General features: G+C 37.6%; 2 protein-coding genes across 2 annotated transcripts; both read left to right on the top strand.

Annotated features, from left to right (window-relative positions):
- The first annotated feature begins 13,798 nt into the window (after positions 1-13,798).
- LOC149933872 (uncharacterized) lies at positions 13,799-15,748 on the top strand. The gene has a single exon (XM_090181021.1). It carries the CDS (start codon positions 13,799-13,801, stop codon positions 15,746-15,748), a length of 1,950 nt encoding a protein of 649 aa, XP_090037147.1.
- A 48-nt stretch (positions 15,749-15,796) lies between these two features.
- On the top strand, positions 15,797-17,086 carry LOC149933871 (uncharacterized). The gene has a single exon (XM_090181018.1). It carries the CDS (start codon positions 15,797-15,799, stop codon positions 17,084-17,086), a length of 1,290 nt encoding a protein of 429 aa, XP_090037144.1.
- Positions 17,087-23,093: the final 6,007 nt, after the last annotated feature.

Genomic DNA, 23,093 nt, shown 5'->3' with positions numbered 1-23,093 from the left:
TATAGCAAAAACCGCTTGTATCGATCAATTTCAAACAGCCTGTATAGTTGGAATTAAATCAATAAAAACGATTTTCCGACATAGCGTCTAGAAACTTAATTACTTCTATTGCACGAATTCCGTGACCTTAACGTGCAACTTTAATTAACTTTTTAAACGCGATGTTTTTGATATACAGTATTATGTATGTAATTGGTGTGGCCAAAATTCGAAGCCCAAGTGCCGAAAAGCGTGTAATCTCTATTTAGCTTAATTGATTTTTAACTTAAAATCGTATGCTATATAATAATAGTAAAGCTGTTTTTAGCGTTTTAAAAGCATTACTACGAAAAGAAAACTAGGTTTCATAGGAAAATCGTCCGTGGTAAAATCCAAGGTGAGAAAAATTCTTAAATGGCAACATTTATGGCTAAGAAATCAAAGCCTTAGACCCAATTTTCGTTCCTTTCCGCCGTTATAGCTGATTAAAACCAACAAATTCAAATGCTGTTCTCAACCGTTTTAAGTTTCAAACAGATATCACGGACATTTAAGTACACAATCATCCCGATGTAATTTAAATATGAAATTGAAATTTGAATAAATTTCCAATTATCTTGTATATTAACTAAATAACCCCAATCCGAATTGTTCGAGTTACCTGGTTTTGGAAACATGGTAGCGAAACGCGAACACCTTAGATGTTGCCTGTGGTAATTTGCAATTAACTCAAAAATGACAATAGTTCGTTGTGGGGTCTCGTGAATTGGCCGGAAATCTCACTTAAAATTAAAATTTCTGAATGCAACCGAAACCTTAGTTTAGAAATGATCAATACAAGCTAAAAATATAACTCTAAAAAAAAAGGTCTCAATTAAAGAAATGTAAATTAAAATTCAAAAATCGCCCTAAATCCAAAACTGGGCAAATGCTTCACTTTTGATCTCACAAATGTTAACAATGCCGCCGAGAGCATGATATTTTCAGTCGATTCAGGTATCGTGTGTCTTTGTTTCTCTAACGTACGGAGATAAATCGTGCGAACAACGGCTGTGTCGGGGGACACAGAACGTGAAACTAATACATACAAATCCCTAAGGATTGTGTTTAAAAAGTTTTTGTAATTTAGCTTTTTATTGCGCAATTCGTAGACGAAGGCGCGTAATTGGTACCATAGATTTCTAATTTAACACATTTTATAAATAAGATAAATTTTTATCTGATTATGCCTATTCCCAAAATCAATTAAATATGAGACCAGTAAAGTGATTTACATTTAACATTGATAAACATCCGCGATGCTAGAGAGAAGATTGCTTTCCTCATCTTCCGTTTTTTAAGTCTGCTTATCTCATACAAACCTATACTATCTGATTTACATTTATGACCAAAAATATTTTTACAGAATTTATCTGATCAGATAAGTTAACGGGTTTTGTCTACTTTATTCTACGTATAATATTATATGAGAAGTAGATATTGCTCGGAAGCTTTTTTCAATAACACGATTATTGTTATAGCCTATTGTAATAGAATTTTCAAATTTGAAACACTTTAGCAATTGATGGAATGGAAATTGAACTTTGAGGTACATTTTTGTTGGTGTAGGTAGAGGAAAATGACTTACGACGAAAACTTTAGGAGCTAATATAAAACTATCAATTGAAACCAGGCCCAAAAACTGTCACTCAGCGACTAGTGCCTTCGTTTCGAGCATCTGTAACCCATTACGCGAAGTCATCCTATTCAATTGATCAGCTAGATAAGATTTTTAATTTAAAACTATTTTTGGTCCTACACATTTTATATTTACACTTTTTATTAAATTTCATTTATGAGTTGTTCCTATACATATTGACCCACTTGGCCCACCCTACCACTGTGGAGATTTCAAAGGGTGCATTAGACCGTAGATTCCAAATTCTCATAAACCTTTAAAATATATTTATTTCCAGGAAGCGTTAAAACACTTTTTTTTCACCCACGCTTCTGTGTGAAATATTTTGAGTTTAGAGTTTTTGATAAATAATGTATTTAATTAAACCCATCGCCCACAAAACTATTGAAATTTTGAAATCAGAAGAAGTGTACACCATTCTAAAATATGGTTGTTAATTCGTTAGGCCTGACCTATTCGGTTCACAAATCTGACATAAATGACAAGTTGGCATTGTCAAAATACAAGATGTTTCATATTAGCGAAATCTTCTAACGTAACTACGCGTCTCATTATCCGGATAGGATTAGAATTAAATATTCTATGAAACAATGGCATTAGTGCCATCTATTTGTATTTAAGTCGTTTTCTTCCAAATGAAGGTGTTCAATATAGAAACTGATAAAATACTAACGTATTATTGTTTAGAACGAAGTCAGGATTAAGTGATTTCCAGTAGCAAAACGAAATGGATTATACAAACAATTAATCGAACGTTACCTTCAAGGTATTAATTACAAGTTTATGCTCTTTTGGGCAATTTATTCTTGCATGTCAAAAATGAACTATATTTTTTGTTAAGCAATGCAATTTAACGCCTGGAAGGATTTTATTTATATATTTCGCCTTTTTCTCAGAAAACTTTATTTATATGAAAAGGAGAAACAGTCTGAAATAAAAAGTTTGGTCACGAATATGTAAACATTGCATTTGCAATGCCGGGAGAGGCCACAATCTTTTAATTGTCATAAGTTCTGCTCAGTGGGCAGCGCCAAGATTAAGGTAATATTTCGAATAACGCTACCAACACCTACACGATCCAACCTTCTAGAATTGCATTATCAAGCAGTATTCACATCTTGAGCAAAAATTGGCATTTTATTAATTTCAGGACATTATTTTCGAAACGTAAATTCCTTTAATTCTAGCACTTATGGTCATGGAAATACGCTAATGAAATAACGCTTTATATGAAAATAGATCCTCAAACGCATTTATTTTATAAAACACATAATCCAAATAATTTAACATTGCTAGATACTTAAAAATTTTACTATCGTAGACAAAAATCAGACAAACTAACTCCCGAACGGCACTACATCACTGAACATGTCTTACTCTACGGCTTAAAAATGCGATACTTAACCCAATTTTTGAATTTCATCCCCCTTTCCGGGGAATGCTACCCCCAACGAATGTCCACCAATATTTCCCATGATCCATATATATATATATATATATATATATATATATATATATATATATATACATATATATATATATATATATATACATATATATATATATATATATATATTACAAATTAATTTAATGAAAGTCAACCACGCTAATTTTTGTTTCTGGCAAGAAACTTTCTTAGATAAAACGCCACTCGTTGCCAATATTCGAAACCCTTATATACTGGACTTTCGTGGATTATCAAGTTATAAAGCAGGTATCACCTCCGTTGCTCAACAAACGTTCTGCTCCAATTATAATATATAATATGTTATCTATGTTATGGTTCACGGTTTAGGTGTATACCAAAAAAATCCTTGAACCATAACATAGATTGGGAAGAGGCTAAAGTTTTATACAATGAGAGGTATTCGTAAAAGATAAAATTTGATGAGGGCTTCTTTATAAAACAGGGTACTCTAAACTTAGACGAAGGTTGTTTATATTCTAAAAACTAAGGTAATATTTTACCATGATTTTGGAATTTTTTGTACACATATATTTCTGCTACTTTTTAAGTTGGTTTAGTTGCTGCAAATGTCGAAACGTTTATTTTTCAAATATTTTTTTTAATCTTCTTTTATATATTGAAACATCGCCAGTTTCTGGTTTAGACGGATGTAAAAAGCCATCGGAAAATACTGTTGTGCTTTTTACATCCACAGCCTTGTTATTAATAAATATTATAAATATCAGCTTTTGCTTCTTTCTTTTTTAACTAAAGAAACATTTCTTCTTGGAAAGAATCTTAGAGCGGTTGAAATTTTACAATCGGAAAGACGTTTATAGACATTTTCCACCATATAAGCGCGATACAACTTGGACTTGCTTTGCCAATCCACAAAAGAAGGCGCGCCGCGATTGATTCTATACTTTCTGAATTTGATTCCGTTCGTTACAAGAATATAAAGATGCCAGGGGGAATAATATCCTTCCATGTCGCTATGTCTCTGCACTTGTAGATAAAACCGGAAAACTGGAATGCGTGTCGTAGCGCCACATAGTGCTTGAATAATTCACTCCTACATGATTAAAACTTTGAAGACGCTTTTATATTTTTCTGGAAATAAAGAAGTTAACTTTTACTTGAAACCTTTGAAGATATTCTTCAATGGTGGCCAAAACAAAATAACTAATTAAACACATTTGCAAGAATTTGCTTACGTACTACGTCGAAGACCTCCGGCGAACTCCTGTAGATTCAAGAAAAGCTTTCTGTTGACTCAGCAAACACCTGAAAAAGAAAGGTTATACTACTCTTAAGATTAAACTTTCTTGGAGAAAAAAAAGCAGAAGGAACTCTCATCAGGTTGAAAGTCGATTTTGCATTAGCTTCGAAATATTCGTTAGAGCGAAAAGTTTAAAGGCACAAGTAGAATATATAACGTCAACAAACATGTCAGAATGGTCTGGAAGTTATAACGGAATTGCGTAACTTCTACGAGGGTCTTTTTAGTTACGAACCAGTTGAAGATGAAACTAATTATCACGTTTTCCTTCCGAAATTTTCGGAGATAATTCCCTTCGAAATTGACCTCACAAAGAGCGGGTTTGACGATGTAGTAAAGAGTCTGCCAGGCCATGACTAATGAACTCTTCCAATATATTTGGACAATAACGGTGGAAATTATTTTGAAACTATTATGCTTCGTCGTTACCTTAGAGCACTTACCAAGCTTTCTTTGATCGCTTTGATCATACTCATCAACAAAAATTATATCAAAAACTGGAGACTACAAGATCCTGAGCAAATCTCTCGGCCAGCGAATAATTAAAGTAATAAATGTTGACGCAAATCGCACTCTCAGTTCTAGCATTTCAATTGTGCGCTTTGCCACTTTATATTTTACAACACCAAGAGTCCTCTAGCTATTTTATCCCTGGATCAAGTCAAAGCGTTTGATCGCGTTAATCCGAGGGGTTTAAGTCCGGCGATTTTGGAGTCATAGAAACGTGTTCTTTACGGCTTTCTGGAGCCAAAGTCGTCGAACATCAGTCAATGAAAGTTATTAAAATTCTTTCGCAACTCCGTTTTGTAAGAAGGCCAAGTAGTTATTTTCATTGAGATGAGGTAGAAGAATCAACGGTCCATTAAGACGATTCCTAACCAGATGTTTGGCTTAAATTGCATTTTGATGGTGATGAGTAAATACCAGTGAGGATTGACATAGCTCTACACGTATAGGTTCTGATGGTTGAAAAGGCTTTGACAGAGAGCATTCATCACATATTGTCATTTGTTGTAGAAAATTCGGATATTCATGGGTCATCTTCATGAGCCAGGTTCAAAAAGTGAAATCTTCGGGCCATATCCCCATCATGAAGTGCTTGATGAGGATATGGTCAAGAGCTCTCCAGACATAACCCTTAGACAATTGCGAGTCTTTGCTAGCGGTCCCGATGCTTTCACGAGGGTAAGCAGAAAATTAGGCAAGTTAGATATCTTCCATGTTGATGGGATGATAACTGATAATTGGAACCTCGGATACCGTAATTTTCAAAGCCACGAAGCACTCTGAGGACAATGTGGTGATTGGGACTGCGCTTTCTGAACAATTGGTTACTCTCGTGGCATAACGATAAAATTGACCAAGAAATAACGCTAGCATAAAAGCGTGCTGTATCAAAGAACAACGAGGCATATTTAATTTAAATGAATAACTTTTCAGATTTTAATGAACTTAAAAAAATATCTTTTGACAAAGCATTAAAATTCGCCATAAAATATGTTTAGTTGTATCTAGTAGGTCTTAAATGACTAATTGTTTGATTAAATTAAAACTTATTATTTGGTATACTGTAGTGTTATGCTTATAACGTAATTTAGAAATACGTATTACCAACTTGTTTTTAGTCATAACGTAATATCTAAATGAAAAAAGATCATTTCGATGGAACAAATTTGATATGTTGGTTCGAGAGTACGCTCTTTAATTTTCTCCTTTAAACGTTTGCTCTAACGCGTATCGGTGACAAAAATTTCTGAGATTACTGTGAAATTTACAAATATATCCTGCAAATTTCAGAAAACTACATTAAAAGCGACGATCTTAGGTTATCAAGAAACAAGGTTTGGAGATCTCTTCACAATCATAACTTTCATCCGTTTCGTGCTACCCTCCACCTAGGAGATATGGAACGACGATATGATTTCTGCAACTGGCTAATTAACATGTCTGATCTTCATCATCATGAAATGAATTTCATCACTCATCTTCTGGTGACCGACGGGTGCTCCTTTGTTTGAGATGGACCTTTCAACCGTGAAAACAACCACATTTGTGGATTGATGAAAATACTCAATAGGGTTTCCATTACCATCATAAACAACAATTTCGACTGAATGTTTGGGCGGGTTTTGGACGGAGATAGAGTTAACGTCCCATTTTCCCTTTCCAATCGTCTTAGTGTATAAAATTACTTGGCAAACTCTGGAAGAACGAAATATCAGGCAACATTCCACTGGAAACTTGAAGACAACTATGGTACCAACATGACGGTGCACAACCTCTTCAACCTAGATGATTTGTGGATCATCTTAACTACGAGTTTCGTCAGCGTTGGACTGATAGAAACGGTTCCGTTCAATGGCCTCCAGACAAAACGCAGATAACATTTCACTTGTGGGGTTTCATCAAAGAAAGGGTTTACGAAATGCCCGTTGCGAGACTAGATGATTTACGACAATTATTTATGACAGCCATCGCACTTCTCACTCCTGGTATGATCGCCGGATCGTTTCGAGAGATGCTTCAACGTGCCGAAACATGCATCGTGGCCAACGGAAATATCATTGAACCTTACATGTAAATGTTCAATAATAATTGTACAAATCAACTTTAAAATTAACCTGTTTTGTATATTTGCGCACAAAACTGGCTATTGCCCTATTTGGACAACTGTTTTCATCAACTCGTATCTTCGTGAAAAATTGGTCTTTTTCATTGTACAATATTAACAGTGCTCTACAACTGTCTCAGTGGAATTTTGTGTCTAGCACCTTCCGGCCAAAACATTAATTTAAAAAATACTTGAAATGGTTCCAATTTTTCAAAAATAATTGGATTTGAAACGTTTCCATATTAACTCTGTTCATTTAATATACAAAAGAAATATGCATAAATACATTTTCGTACCTAAAATTCAAATTTAAAGAACGCGGACCGATAGGTCTTCGAGGAGGAGTTTTAATAAAAACAACAATTGCGCTAAATTATGTTAAAAAACTCGTTTAATGAATAGTGAGTAGACAGTCCAATAGCGAGGCCCCCGGAGGAAATGTGTTCAATACCGAGGCCGCGTTGCCTGTTTGGACAGCGATCGCGATAATTTGCGTGAGATATTCGACGGAACGCGACTCGCCGGTTACCTTCCGAATTTTCGGACCGATGGAGTTAACCAATTCCAAGCCATTGCACCCGAAAGAGCCCAGAGTTTTCAATGGCAACGGCTTTGAATAGGTATCGAATTTCTAGGCCCTCGTATTTGGATTTCTTGTTGTTTTCAGCTTGGGTGGCGGCACAGAGAGGGGATGACGAAGAAGATGCCAAATACGATGGCGCTAGAGGGTCAGTGTGGGTGAAATCCCACACCACGGATTTTCCACCTGACCAAGGGACCAGATCGGGTCTTTTCCCGTCATCCCGCGATAGGCCAGGAGGCTTGAGGATGGATGGCACACCAGCAGTTACTAGGGCGCGTTTAAGGATTTCGTTAACAGCGCCGTGGCGCGAAAGCCGACCCGCACTTTTCTTACAGCTCAAGCCATGAGAGCCAAAAGAGTCAACATGGCTTCCGCAGTTGCACGAGTGTGGAACACAAATTTTAGCACCCAGCCGAAGGTCAACGGCTATCCTAAAAGAGTCGTCATCTAAGAGGGTACCTAAGGACTGCGATGGGAGAGCGTTCAACCAACAACCGGACTCTTTAGCGCTCACCGAGAGCAGCCTTGCCTTATCGCGGTCATCGTAGGCGGTGTCAGTCAAGAAGGCGAATGATTTGTCCACGAGCGGACCCTCCCAAGCTGGTTGATGATTCCAATGGTCAGCGGATGGAACGCTCACCTCCAAAAGAAACTCCCACTGATTTAAGGCGTAAGGCAAAACGGGGTCAGGAGAATCGGTAATAAAGTCAGGAAGGATCACGCGCACCAAGTCAGCGACACTAGATACGGAGGAGAGAAAGCCGGAAGGGATAGTTTCGAGGCATGGCGAATTCCAAGGCCACCCTTAGAAACTGGAAGGGAAGACTGTACCCAAGGGGCCTCTTCCATTATAGTATTGGTAACCTCTTGGAGCGCCGGATGGAGGGTATTATCGAAGACGTTAAGGCCATCTTCGTCCCGCCAGATTGGGGCACAACGGAGGATGTACGAAAGCTTTGGGATGGCCAAACAGATTTTTAGTAGGAAAATATCCTAATGTGCCGTTATTTGGTGTAGGTTTCCAGCCATTGTTTTTAATTTATCGGTATTGCTACAGAGGCAGGCGGGGACAGCTTCGACCGAAATGGGAGCACGTAGAAGGAAGTAGGTGCTGCGATCGATAATTTGTATACCGCGAGCAGCCGTGGAGAAAAGACCCTGGGTGTATGTATCGTCGAATTCGCCGGCGTTAGGGACTAACAGTTCGCATTTAGAAGTGTTCTTTAGAGACCAATGTCTTCGGAAATTTCTTTGAGAAGAAGCAAGTCACTAAGAACTGTGTCTGGACCGTCGCCGAGTGAAGAATCATCCAGGTACTTTTAAATTTTTGGGCGGTGAGGCAGAAGAGGTCAGGACCCAATCACCTTTCTGGACACCGCGTTCGGACGATAGAGGTGATTCTCCGTCACTAGGGTTCTTGTAGTTTTCTCGCTAAAACAAATGATATTAGACATAATAATCGTAAATATCTTAACTAACTCTTATAGGTTTTAAGAAAAAGGCGCAGTCAGAGCAAAAACACACTTTTATACATAAAAATAATATTCACTTTGCCGAACATCTACTCGTCAGCTAAAACCGATAAATAAGGTTCGATGGTAACTTTATGCGAAAAGTTTGTATTCAAGTCATTTCCCATTAATTATTGTTGCGATTACTAATTGACTAATTCTAGATATTTTATTATTTTAATCCTAGATTAACGTTAATTTGACGAAAATAAAAGATCATTTGGACATTTTAATGTGAAAGAAAGGAGGAAAATCAAAGATGGTTATCGTCTGTCCTAGTTTTATTTGTAAGATAATAATACTCTTAAGCAATGCAATTTAACGTTGAGAAATATTTCATTTCTATACTTTATTTGTTATGGGCCAAAATAAATGGAAATATGAAATTATTTTAAACAAGTTGTAATGTCCAGTGACGGATTAACAGAGAGGCTAATTAATCTTAAGCCTATTGGCTCGAAACTTGTCAAAAACTAGTAGGCCCGAGAGAGCCTTGACGAAACAAGACTAGAGCATAGCCAACTAAATTATACAAAGCTATTGCACGCTCAATTTTATCCTATTTATTTTGGATCATTTAAGGACGCAACGATTTCCGCTTGAGTGCGCTGCTAGTTTTCCCAATGACGTCACCGTGTCTGCGCATTGCGCGCGGCTTTACGTAACGGTCGTCTGTTGCACTTCTCAATGGAGTTAAACAAGTATTGAAGAATCACAAATTTTTAACTGAAAAATATTATAAAAAACAAGAGAGACACGCATGGTTTTTTTAAAACTATTTATTGGGCTGTATACACCCCAATAAATAGTTTTAAAAGTTCCATGCGTGTCTCTCTTGTTTTTTTATATTATTTTTCAGTTCATTTACTCCATGGATAATTTAATAAAAATTCAATTTACAAATTTTTAAGTAAGTTTAAATTATTATAATTGATATTATTGTAAATGCCAATCATTGATATGTGAAGAATTAATATTACTTTATGATTATACAAATAGTTTGTTTGATTATTAGTATATTAGAAAGAAGCGTGTATTTTGTATTTTGAATAAAATTGGTTTTATTTCTTTAGTACCCAATTGCAATAGATCACACAAAACTGAAAAAATAAAGGACATTTAGAAACCTGCTTCCATAAACTGCGAATTCAGGAAGATCTCAAAATTAAATGGCTTGAAGCTTGATTTGGAGAAAATGAGGAAAATGCAGCAACCACTTTACTCGGGGCAAGTAGCGGCGCCATCTATCGGGAGAAAACCTAACCAGTAGAATATTTCTTAATGCCGCCCCTCCTTTTGGGAGCGCGCACGGGCTTTGTGTAATTTAGTTGGCTATGACTAGAGAGATCTAATAAACATAAACCAAGGGACCTGTTGGCAGTTAAAACGCCACTGCTGAGGTTTTGTAACATTTTGGAATTGCATTACCGTCAGTGGTCGTAGTCTGTTTCCTAATTTAAGTATTCCCCAAATAACGTATCCAGTAAAGAAAGAGGTTTTAAAGAAATCTTTCTTTAATTTTCGTAATTCATTTTTATTTTACATATCTGCAGGTTGACTAAACAACGCAGCTTAATACCTTCAAGTGAGCGAGGTAGCCAGTAAACCGTATTTCAAAGTGTTCAGTAATCACGCTTGATTTTGGAAATCAAATTAAATTTTGGAGAAATAAGAAATCAGAATATATTTCTATTCTTCGACGCGGAGGATCTCATTAGAATTCAAAATGGTTCTGAAAGTTCTCTATTTTCACAAAGTATGTAAATTTAAATTCTTCTCTTCATTATCTTAAAGCAAATAGCTATGCCAGTTGATATTCCCGTTTTTAAGCAATGTCCTCCCAAAATAAACGCCATGTACCTTGCCATGGTGTATATTTGGCCGTGGATCCTCTGTTAATCGTGGAAAATGTTCGCTCTTTGAGAATATTTTCTTTATAAAATTTTTAATTAAAATTTTCTTAGATGAAGAAAATAGTGCGAAACTTAAAACCAATATAACTGATTCTTGCTATTTTGTATTTTAATAATCATAACTTTTACCTTAATTACATACCCAACCTCTATTTCACAGAGGTCAAGAAGGGCAACACATTCGGGTATAACACAGATAAATGACTATTTACTCATTTCCAAATCAACAATTATATTACAACAATTACTCGATAAATTAAACGAAGATCTGAAAAGAATTATAAGCCATTTCTGTAGGACCCCGGGATTCGTTTTGTTTAAGATAAAATTTCTTTCAATTACTGACTCACGGCTGTAGCTCAGCGTGAACATTCTAATATTGGCTAAATGGTAACGAACTTGTTAAGAGGCCGTTAAAAAATGACGTATCACAGAATTGAGACTTTGTACAAGCCTTAATAAGTGTTACATTTGGTGGAAGAAAGTCACTTACATGTTAAATGACATATCTACATTCTATACTGGAACTTAAGTTAACAATTATTTTCATGTACTAATCTAATGTGTTTGAAATTAATATCAGTATACTTAAATTTCATTTAGTTTCAAATATATTTAATAATTTTACGTTTTATGGTGCTATGTCAATTCAAGGGTGGTTTAAGAACTATTTTATTGTTACTATAGCCAATAATTGATAGAGGTAATGTTTATATTTCGTCGATTTTTCCCTTCGCTCCCGTTGCAGCTCCAGGATAAGAACCTGGACCATCCCCAGGCGGCACATTATTGGCTCCCTAATTATTACGTCCTCTTGGCGCGATTGACATTCGCGTGAGTGACGCGTTAAATAAGAACGCCTCCATTTCCATGTCGGAATAGAAATATTATCTCTGTATATAAATAGATCAATTCTTGCTATAGCTAATTAATAATTATTTATCGTTGCCATATCGCGGCTGGGACTTTCTAAACCATATTTTTCAAGGTAAAATTTTGCCACTTAGAAAATATTGCTACAATTGTTGTCAAGTATACTGTGAATGAGCAAGGTCTTAATTCCGCAGGAGTTATATTTACTTGATATTTAAAATTAGTACAAAGACGAAAGTTTGATTTTGCGAGTGATAATTTTAATTTATATGTTTGAAAAAACCCTTAAATCTCATATCCAACTTTAAGTAATTTTTGTACACCTAGTGATAATAACTTTGCTAATACCGAAGGGCTTTTTTTACCTTTAATTTCATGTATATTTAACCATAATTAACAATTTGCAGAAAATAGGTAGAATTTTATTTTGAAAATAAATGGCTTTCAAAATCTCTCTTTTATATTGAATTATTATTATTATTAAACAGAATGTCGCTCCGTTTTTTGCTTTCGTTGAAACCACCAATCGTTTGAAAGAATCAACTATGGCCAATCCGTTTATCCTTGGAGATCTGATTAATTTCGTCATTTTAACAATTTATCGCAAAAGTAAATTTCAATCTTCATTTCATATGCTTTTCAGTTTGATTTATTTATCTTAGTAACAGCGAACATTTTATTATATCTTGTATCGAAATTTTTCTAACAATTGTTCAATTCAGCAACTTTTTTCAGAAAAGTTTCGAAGAAGTGTAAGGGAATGGTTAGAATCAATCAGAATACATTACATTTTCCTCCTTCGTAGATGCTCTTCTAAGTGAAAGTAAGCAAAATAGCCCCCGAAAGGTTTTGATCTTAACTTTAACCAATATGTTAAATTAAAAAATACGTGAAATAACGGACGAGAAATACAAGAAGGTGCTATGGCTGACGGACAACAGGGCGAAGATTTATTAGTAGAAGATGAAGATCTGAAACGGTTAATAAAAAAGAGAGCGGCGGCTAGAGGACAAATTACGAAGACGGCAAATAAGTTGAAAGAGGAATATGATGGACCGGAGGGTGTAAACAAAAATAAATTAAAAGCCTGGCTTAAGACACTAAATGAAAAAGCGGAAGCCCTGAGAGGAATGGATACTATGGTTCAAGACGAATTGGATATTGAAAAAATTGAAGAGGATATATCACAATCCGAAGAATTTCAAGAAACGGTATTAATTTGGTCATACCAGATTGAAGAATCGCTCGAAGCGACTGCTGTTGCCTCACCAACCGTGATTAATCAAACAATCAGCGCTGGACTACCGGCGACCTCCAATCATCCAGGATCTGTGGAAAATAACCCAGTTTTAATATTTAATCCTAGTTTACCGTCTCAAATCCAACAAATTGGGCCAAGTCAAGGAACCCAGAACCCTATCGGTCCTCCTCAAATCACGAATCTCCCGAAACTAGAAATCACTAAATTCAATGGTGACCCAAACAAATGGTCAAATTTTTGGTTCCTATTTGAGGCAGCAATTCATAACAATTGTGGAATAAACCCCATCAATAAGTTTTGCTACCTCAGATCATATTTGGAGGGAACCGCGGCGAATGTAATAGAAGGTCTAGAATTAGGGGAAGAAAATTACAAAAATGCCATTGAGCTACTGAAGAAGCGATTTGGAGGAAAGAACGATCGGGTTATAGTCCACATTAATAAGTTAAGACACATGGAACCGATAGAAAATTCAAAGGACGTAGTGGGGCTGCGAAATTTCTTTGACAAATGCGAGGTGGAAGTAAAAAGCCTACACGCACTGGGAGTAGCAGCTGGCGATAGCTATGGAACGATATTATGTCCCATGATCTTAGATAAATTACCAGAAGACATTAATTTGGAACAAACGAAAATGATAGCGAATTAAATCTATTGGATTTGATGGAATTTCTGAGGAAAGAGGTACAAAGTAGGGAGCGAGCCAGATCTTATAAAAGCACGAAGGCAGCGCAAGCTAAGGAGGGGGACGATTCGAAGAAAAAGAATGACGCGCAAGCACAAAGGTATAAAACCCGAGGCGCGGGAAATTCAAATTACAAACGGTCGGACCCACCGAAAACGGACCTCTCGAGTACGCAACCGAGCAGAGCGTCGGCCGCTAGTTTAGCTACGGGTACAGAGTTTCCATGTTTATTTTGCCAAAAGATAAATCACAAAAGCGAAGCCTGTTTTAAGGTAGGTGACGTAGAAGAAAGGAAGGGGATTATGAAAAAGTTGGGTCGTTGCTACATATGCGTATATGGGCGCCATCTAGCGAGAACTTGCGCAGAAAAAATTAAGTGCCCACGATGTGAGCGCAGGCATCACGAAGCCGTATGCCAAGACCCCGAGGCAGAAAAAAGGAAGAAAGGGGAAATACCCCCCAAAACAGAAAGCAGCGTCACGAGTAACAACTCGGTGGCGACGGAGGAGAATGAATGGTCCGATTCCGTTCTCTTACAAACGGCTAGAGTAAAAGCGGAGGGGGAAAATAAAAACCTTCCCGTACGGATTTTGATTGACAGCGGTAGTCAAAGGACGTTCATTTCAGAAGCTTTATCTAAGAAGCTCGACCTCCCCGTTGTGGGAGAAATAGATCTGGAAATACATACGTTTGGAGAGAAGGCGCCGAAAAGGGTGCGAAGTAAGAAGGTTCTACTGACTTTAAGGAGCCTATTAGATCCTCAAAAATGGATTCAAGTAGTAGCTTTGGAAACGCCCTCTATTAATATGGCAGCTTTCAATGTTCCAGGAACGGAAATAAAGAAAGCGCTTGAAAACAAAAGGCTACCAATGGCTGATAAACCATTACACAAGAACGACAGAAAGGACGGATTATCTGTACTAATAGGGTCAGATTTTTATTGGAGAATAATAACGGGCCGAATAGAAAAATTAAACGAAGATGGGCTAACCGCCGTAGAAAGCACGTTTGGGTGGGTGGTTCAAGGACCCACGGAAATCTCGAATCAGAATGTTGGAAATAGAGTTAATACAGTTTGTGTTAACTTGATAAATACCAAATTTATCGAACAAGAAGAAATATCGAAAGAGTTACGAAAATTCTGGGAATTGGAATCATTAGGAATAGCGGATTCCGGTTCAAAAGTAGGTGCACTGGATGAAGAAGCGATAAAGCTGTTCAATGGGTCGGTAAAATACGAGAATGGCCGCTATACTGTACCGCTTCTGTGGGCAAGACCTCCTGAAGATTTATCGCTCAATCACCTGGCATCTAAAAGAAGGCTTATGAACCTCATCCCTCAATTCAAGAAAGACGAAGAATTATTCTCGGAATACCGTAATACTTTACAACAATATCTTGAAGAAGGAATTATCGAGAAAGTGGAAGACGAAAAAGTAAATGGGCCGATTAGTTATCTCCCACATCGGGCGGTAGTTGACCTAGGACGCGCGACGACGAAGGTACGATTAGTATTTGACGGCTCAGTCTACGAAAAGGGAAAATTCTCGTTAAATGGCTGCGTTTTAACGGGACCTCATTTAAACCCGGACATTCAGGACGTATTGGTCAAGTTTCGCGTTCATGAAGTGGTAGTTACGGCGGACATCGAGAAGGCCTTCCTTCAAATCGGAATTCAACTAAAAGACAGGGACGCCGTAAGATTCTTGTGGTTCCAAGAACCCATTAATTTGCAAGAACCCATGAAGATAATTCAACTACGATTCACTCGAGTTCTTTTCGGAGTCTCGTCCAGCCCTTTCATACTTGCAAAGACAATAAGATACCACGCGGAGAAGTACGTCGATCAGTACCCAGAAACTGTTAAGATAATCAACGACGATACTTACGCGGACGATTTATTAACGGGAGGAAGAAATGACGAATAAGCCTATCGCATCGCGGTAGAAGCCAAAAGAATTCTCAGAGAAGCAAAAATGAACTTGAGAAAGTTTCAGTCGAATTCGCAATCACTCTGCAAACGTTTAAAGGAAGACGGCATTGAGGTATCGTCCATAGAAGAATACCCAATCCGGAAGATACTGGGGGTTCCTTGGAACCCTCAGACGGATGAGTTTTCGTACGACGCCAAAGAGCTAATAAAATTGTCGTCAACTTTAGAAGACACCAAACGAAGTGTATTGAAAACCTCCGCCCAACTATTTAACCCGTTAGGTCTAATATCACCCTTTGTGGTAAGGATCAAGATTTTATTTCAAAGAATTTGGCAATGCGGAGTAGATTGGGACGATCCCTTGCCCGAAGAATTGTCCAGTGAATGGCGTGATTGGTGCTTGGAACTTGAACTTTTAGAACAGGTGAAAATTCCAAGATGTTATAGACCGAATTCGAATGAAGAAGAAACCAAATGTCAATTACATTGCTTCTCGGATGGCAGCGAAAAGGCATATGGAGCGGTCCTTTATGTCAGATATGTCACAACGACGGGACGGATAATCGTAAATATGGTTTCCTCGAAGACTAGGGTTGCACCACTTAAGAGGGTGACACTTCCTAGATTAGAGTTGTTGGGAGCGTTGGTTGGTGCTCGACTAACTACTCGACTAAAGAAATTATTTCCGGTTCAAGAATCCGATGTTTGCTATTGGAGCGACTCAACAATCGCAATCAGCTGGGTAAGAGGTTCGCCGGAAGATTGGAAGCCCTTTGTCGCCAATCGGGTTTCCGAAATTCAAAATTCAACGGAACCAAGGGCTTGGAAACATTGCAAAGGAAAAGAGAACCCAGCGGATGTTTTGAGTCGAGGCCAGGGAATAAGGAAACTTAGAGAAAACGCAACCTGGTGGCACGGACCCCAGTGGCTCAGTCAGCCTCGTGAATTCTGGGTACACCGCTCTGAAATCAAATCAGACCCGGAGAAGCTGGACGAAGAAAGAAGAGTGTCGCGTCAAGAGACAATTCAGAATAGCGTGGTGATCGAACCGAAACGAGAAGACTTGTTAGATATTAACAAGTATGAAGACTTAAGAAAATTAATCAGAGTGACGGCCTGGGTAAAGCGCTATACTCTAGCAGCAGTCCGAAAGAAAAGCCAACCTGATTATTTAACAGCGGAAGAGCTTTGGCAAGCTAAACTCTACTGGATAAGACAAAGTCAGCTGCAAGGATTTGGAGAAGAATTACTGGCCATGGAAAATAAAGAGGATTTTCCACTTCGATCAAAAGTTGGGAATCTAAAACCCTTCAGAGACGACGACAGAGTTTGAAACCAAACATCCTATTCTCCTTCCGAATGACCATCAACTTACTCGAATGGTAATCATGGCCGCCCATCGCGACGTAATGCATTCGGGAGTGGCGGCCACGCTTACAGATGTGAGAGAGATGTTTTGGATTCCAAAGGCCAGACAAACAACAAAGAAAGTCTTACGAGGTTGCCTTACCTGTAAGAAATGGAGATTAAAGCCCATGGACGTAGAGTGGGCTCCGTTACCGAAAGATAGAATAAGCGAGTCGTCTCCCTTCGAGGTAACGGTGTTGATTTCGCAGGGCCCGTATACGTTAAGGGAGTAAATGGAAAAAGGGAGAAGTCTTACATCGCATTATTCACTTGTGGAACCATTAGAGCTGTACATTTAGAGTTGGTTTCCAAGTTGACAACCGAATGTTTCCTATTAGCTCTACGGAGGTTTGTTTCTAGAAGAGGTCTAATAAAAACGATCTATTCAGACAACGCTAAAACCTTCAAGATGGCCGATAGAGAGTTGATCACCATTTGGAAGCATTTGGACGTGAAAAAGATGGGTTAATTTCTAGGCTCTCGAGGCATCCAATGGAAATTCATCATTGAACGAGCGCCGTGGTACGGAGGATTTTATGAGCGACTGGTTAAGACGATAAAGACAGCTTTGAAGAAGACGTTGGGAAATGCGTTTCTCAATTTTGAAGAGATGGGCACTGTCTTAACGGAGACAGAGGCTACCATTAACCTATCTTAACGACGATTCTATTGATCCCGAACCTTTAACCCCAGCCAATTTCCTTATCGGGCGCCGATCATCTTCTATCCCTTTCCCACTGACGGTTCGAGACGTTAGTTCCAGTGACTTACGGAAAAGATGGAAGTATCAGAACACTATCCTGAATCGCTTATGGCAGAGATGGAGTCACGAATACTTGCTGGCGCTGAAGACGGCACACGTAAGCAAACGTGTGAAGAAAACAGGAGAACTGAAGGCCGGAGATGTGGTCATTATATCTGATGACAAGTTACCTAGGCAACAATGGAAGATCGCGCGATAAACAAACACGGTCTTGTTTGTTGAGATTACCTTCGGGAACGTTGATTAGAAGAGCGGTTAAATTGTTGTGCTTATTAGAAATTAATAACTGCTAAAAAAAATTCCGTGATGAGCAAGCTCATGGCCCGGGAGTGTAGAAAAACCCATGAGGTTTTGACCCAAATTGTTTTCCCAAAAGAGGGACATTCGAACATTTCAAGGTCGTTGTAACGAGAACTTTTCTCATCGGGAATAGCCTTTTTTCGCGTTTCTTTATTTCAACGGGGAGTGGTACTTTCTTTTGTAAGGGCAGCCCCGAGCCTGGTACTGAACAGTTTTCGACGAAAAAAAGCGCGAAAAGGACAGAAGAAGAATAAATGTCGGGACGAACGGAGGCCATTTTTGTCAAGTCGGATTTTTCATTTAACTTGTAAAATTTTGTAAATAAACCTTTGGTTTCGTTAAGTTGTAGCATAATTTCTCGTGAAGAAAACTTTACATATAGAGTGAAACTCCGTTCTCGGCTGGAACTTTATACGGTTCCATTTAGAGTGAAATGGCGTTCTCGGTCGGAACTTTATGCCGTTCCAAACAGATGGTAATACTGTTCTCGAGTTAAACTATACTAAGTTTAACTAAAAATGAAATGGCGTCCTCGGGCAGAACTTTATACGGTTCTATTTCGAAATACGGTTTTATTTGGAACTTATACCGTTTTGTTGGGAATGAAATGACGTTCTCAGGAGAAACTTTCAACCGTTCCATTTGGAATGAAATGACGTTCTTAGGAGGAACATTCTACCGTTCCATTTGGAATGAAATGACGTTCTTAGGTGGAACATTCTACCGTTCCATTTGGAATGAAATGACGTTCTCGTAAGGAACTTCATACTGTTCTATTTGTATACAGTTCCCGTACTACACTATTTTTTGTTCGAGTTAGAATTTAATATTGTTCTTGGCTTGCACTTTTAATAACAAAAGAACCATTTGAAAGTGAATAAATTAAAATTTATTTAAGCAATCTTGTTGACAAAACTTGTTACAGAAATTGATACTTTTTGGGCCTCAAGTCCGGAAATAATTTTTTGTACATATTCCATAGTTTTTTTTTAATTTGAGGGGTTATTGAAGATGAAAAGCGTAATATGCGCTAAATATAAAAATGATAGCTCGTTTTGAATTCGTGCAAAAAATGGCTTGATCTTCGAACGTCACAGTGACGTTCGTTGACAAAACGTTCTTCGATTCAAAAACCATTAACGGTGTAACTGGCAAATTATCAGCCTGAATTAAAAATAATTACATTAAATTACGAAAAGTATTTCTTTACGAAAACAACTTAATAAAATGGCGGGTCCTTTTAAAACAGATCTATGCCCAGCAGCCGTGAGTCTATGGCGCTACGAGCAAGATTCCTTTAAAATGAGTATGGGAAAATTATCCATTTCCATTGTCCGGTTGAAACACAGGAGAATTGTTTTTACATAAAAAAATAAAGCTATCGATTTTTGTAGGAGGAATTACGTCGTCAAGCTAACCTAGTCATCAGCCTAGCGTTAAAATAACTTCGGTTTCTATATCAGGGGTTCATATGATCCTCCAGTTGTAAAAGGCTTTTCACATGTGCCACCTTTTCAAATCAAAATGCCGAGTCACCAGAAATGTATCAGTGAACCATTTTTTTCTCCTGTACTTTTTTGGTGAATTAAGTCAATGAACTTCTACACACGCGAACCAACTAGTTGGATCAAAGAGTTCACTCGTGTGAAAAGGCCTTTAGGGAAATACTATTGGCAAATTTTATTTATTTTTTCCAACTCGGTTAATATTTCCAACTCGGTTAATATTTCCAACTCGAGACATATCCATGTACTTAGAAAATTTAGATTTAGCAGCCATACAAGCATCATTTATGACGGTGCCAACGTGGTCCTTCTCAAGTGTATCCATTAACCAGAAATAGGCTAGCATAACGGCAGATATAGTAGGATAGTGACTATTTGAAAACATTTTCGTAGCGTGGTCAAAATCCTAGGTATTATGTGTTTGAGACGTTGCAACACAATTAGAGCCTTTTTACAGTGGCGTAAATAGCGTCCCCGCAGACCACTTGGTGCGCGGGGGGGGGGCAGAGAACTAGGGAGCCCCCAAAAGTTTATGATTAAGGAAAAAAAGGCCATTAAGTCGTTTTTCGCGCGAGGCCCGGAGTTCTTAGTTACGCCACTGCCTTTTTAAATTAAGTGAGCAAATTGCTTACCTTTAAAAGTGTGAGGATTTTCTCGAGGTTCTCCCATTCACTGTCGGTTAAATATAATTTTCTTAAATCCCCGTCAGATTTCATTATCGACTGTAAAGACTTAGAAAATAGGAAAGGTTATTTTTATTTCCAATTGGTAATATCTCGGCGAGTTAAATTGGTGAACTTAAAAGGTATCAAAGAAAAACAAGTTTTTGATCGTGTTTTGTTTGAATCTGTGGTTAAAGCTATTGCATTTATACATTAAGGCAAACAGACGACGCCATACAACTAATTTACGTTAGGTATCCGTGGATTAATTAACACGGTGATAGTTTTCTCATTTAGGAATTCTATTGAGAACATAAAATAAGTTTTTTATAAACTCCACCTTGCGGGAAAAATCAGAACTAGACCTATGGAAGCGGGTAGAATACTACAATTAGCAGAGGAAATTGAATCGTTTTACCCAAAAACGATTCAAATTCGTCTGCTATAATTATAAACGTATTTTCAAAGAAAACTATCCCTTTGTTAATTAATCCATGGGTTGTCTCCCATGGATAGTCAAACTAATTTCATTTTAAAAATCCATCAAATGGCAAACATACACGTATTGGTCCTTTTTTACGGTAGTATAGACTTTTGCTAAGTGTATTAGTGTATTACTTTGCGTATTTGACCAATTTATTAAAAAAAGCACAAGACAGCGTACTTGTTTCAAATATACTGCACGGCACAACATAGCATACGTCGAATTCCATCTTGTCCTGACATCAAGTACAACTTTAAGATCCTTCAACTCAAATGAGTTATTGAGATTGGACAGCTCTTTCTCTTTTTGATGCGAAAGTCTTATTTTCAATACTACAGCTCAAATCTACAATAATTAAATAGTTGTTTATACATAATCATACTATTAAATCTAAACAATAATGTAGAGGTGCAGTCATCTATTTCATTTAGAGAACTAAAAACCAAATCTATTCATTTGATAAATTACCCTTAGAAGTCAAAAGTATATGGCTTTTAATCCGAATTTCGTAAATTAATATTAGGATGATTGTTCTTTACCCCAGGTGGATAGAAATTTAAACTCACGGTGGTGCAGACAAGCGGAGGGCGTTCGGTTTTAAACCCCTCCCTTTGCCATATATCTTTGACTGTACTAAATTTTGACCCCTTCACTTTGCCTGTATCATTGTGTTCGGTATAGTTCCTTCCCCTCCCTTTAAGCATTTCTAGTTACGCTACTAAACTAAAATTGTATGTACCTTAGCAACAGACTTTCCAATTGAAATTGTCGGATTTGAAATTTCCGCAGACTCTTCGTAGTCAGATTCATTGTCAAACTGAGGTTCCAATTTTAGATGTTTTAATATCTCTTGAACGGTTAGATTGAGAACATGAGCAAAGCATCGCACACGTGTTTCCGAGCTGAATCTAATTCCAAGTTCAGTACCCGTAGTCTCTAGTTCCTTGGTGAAGGTGTCATTGTTGGAAGCACTATCCATTGTAATAGCCAGAACCTTTTTAAAAACAATTTTTATTTTCGAAATATTTAATTTTGTATTATGATAAGCTGAATCGGATATTATAGTTTATGAATCAAGTCGGCTCTAAGTAATTAGTTGTAAGCCGATATATCGGAAAACAAGACTCATTAAATGAGTATGAAAAAAAACCGTAACCTACAATTAAGTAACGTAACCAATTTTGGCCAATTTCTCTCCCCCCTAGGCCAGTGGCCCTCAATTAAAATATACTTAATGGGGACGGGAGATATAAAAGTCTGGGCTGTCGAAATTAAGTCGAGGCGCGCTGCTGCGTGGAGAGATTTAAGGAAAATAAAATCCGAGAAACTACACATTACCACTCACCCTACGTTTAATTCAACCACCACTGGCCCAAGTCAGCTTGCGACTTTTACTGCCTTATTTTTCCGGTGGCCGGGTTATAATGCGTATTAGGGTGGTGGCAAGCATTTAATGCCAGGCGAACTAGCCGACAGCTCCCTACACGTACTATAACCGTTAACCTCAGCAAGTTTTGATGGAAAGGGGAAACCGAAGATCTCGGGGGAAAACCCCTTTAACCCGTGGGGAGAGAGTTTGCAAACTCTACGCAGAAGGAGTGGTTCCGAATTTTTATAAACGCTGGAGTACGCCGCCGGTATATTTTGGGTCAAACGCAGCCGCCTCTATATACAAATAATTTCAAAGATTTACGATACTCTAGCTGAAGCCGTTTACCGATACTTTACTAAGACTAGAACCCAACAGAAATTAATATATGGCAGTATATAACTTATCATTTCAATATTTCATGTAAACATACCTTTGATGTAGTAGTCTGCACCAAGTTCATATATTCTTTCCAGTGTGTCGATTAGAAAACGGTAAAAATCCCAAAAGTGTGTTACTTAGTTTCCAGTTATCGTCAATCCAGTGACTGGTAACACTGAGAAATGGAAGTCGATTATTTGAGGTCCAAGCATCTATGGTATATGAAACTTGAGTAGAAACAGCCTGAAATACCGATATCCGTAAACGGTAATTATTAACACGGTTGAAGTCTAATTTTTAATATATACTCGTTAAAGTTAAAACAATTAACGGAAACATACTTTGCATAATTCAACGACTATGAAATTCAGAATCGTAAGACCTCAGTAATTCTTCTCTGATTGTTCTGGCACTTTGCGGAACGTTATTTACAATAGATAAATTTCTTGGGCTCATCGAAATTAACATT

Source organism: Leiobunum rupestre, chromosome 7, assembly GCF_980474605.1.
Source record: "Leiobunum rupestre chromosome 7, qqLeiRupe1.1.hap1, whole genome shotgun sequence".
NCBI lineage: Eukaryota > Metazoa > Arthropoda > Arachnida > Opiliones > Sclerosomatidae > Leiobunum > Leiobunum rupestre.
This window is presented reverse-complemented; position numbering and strand designations above follow the sequence as displayed.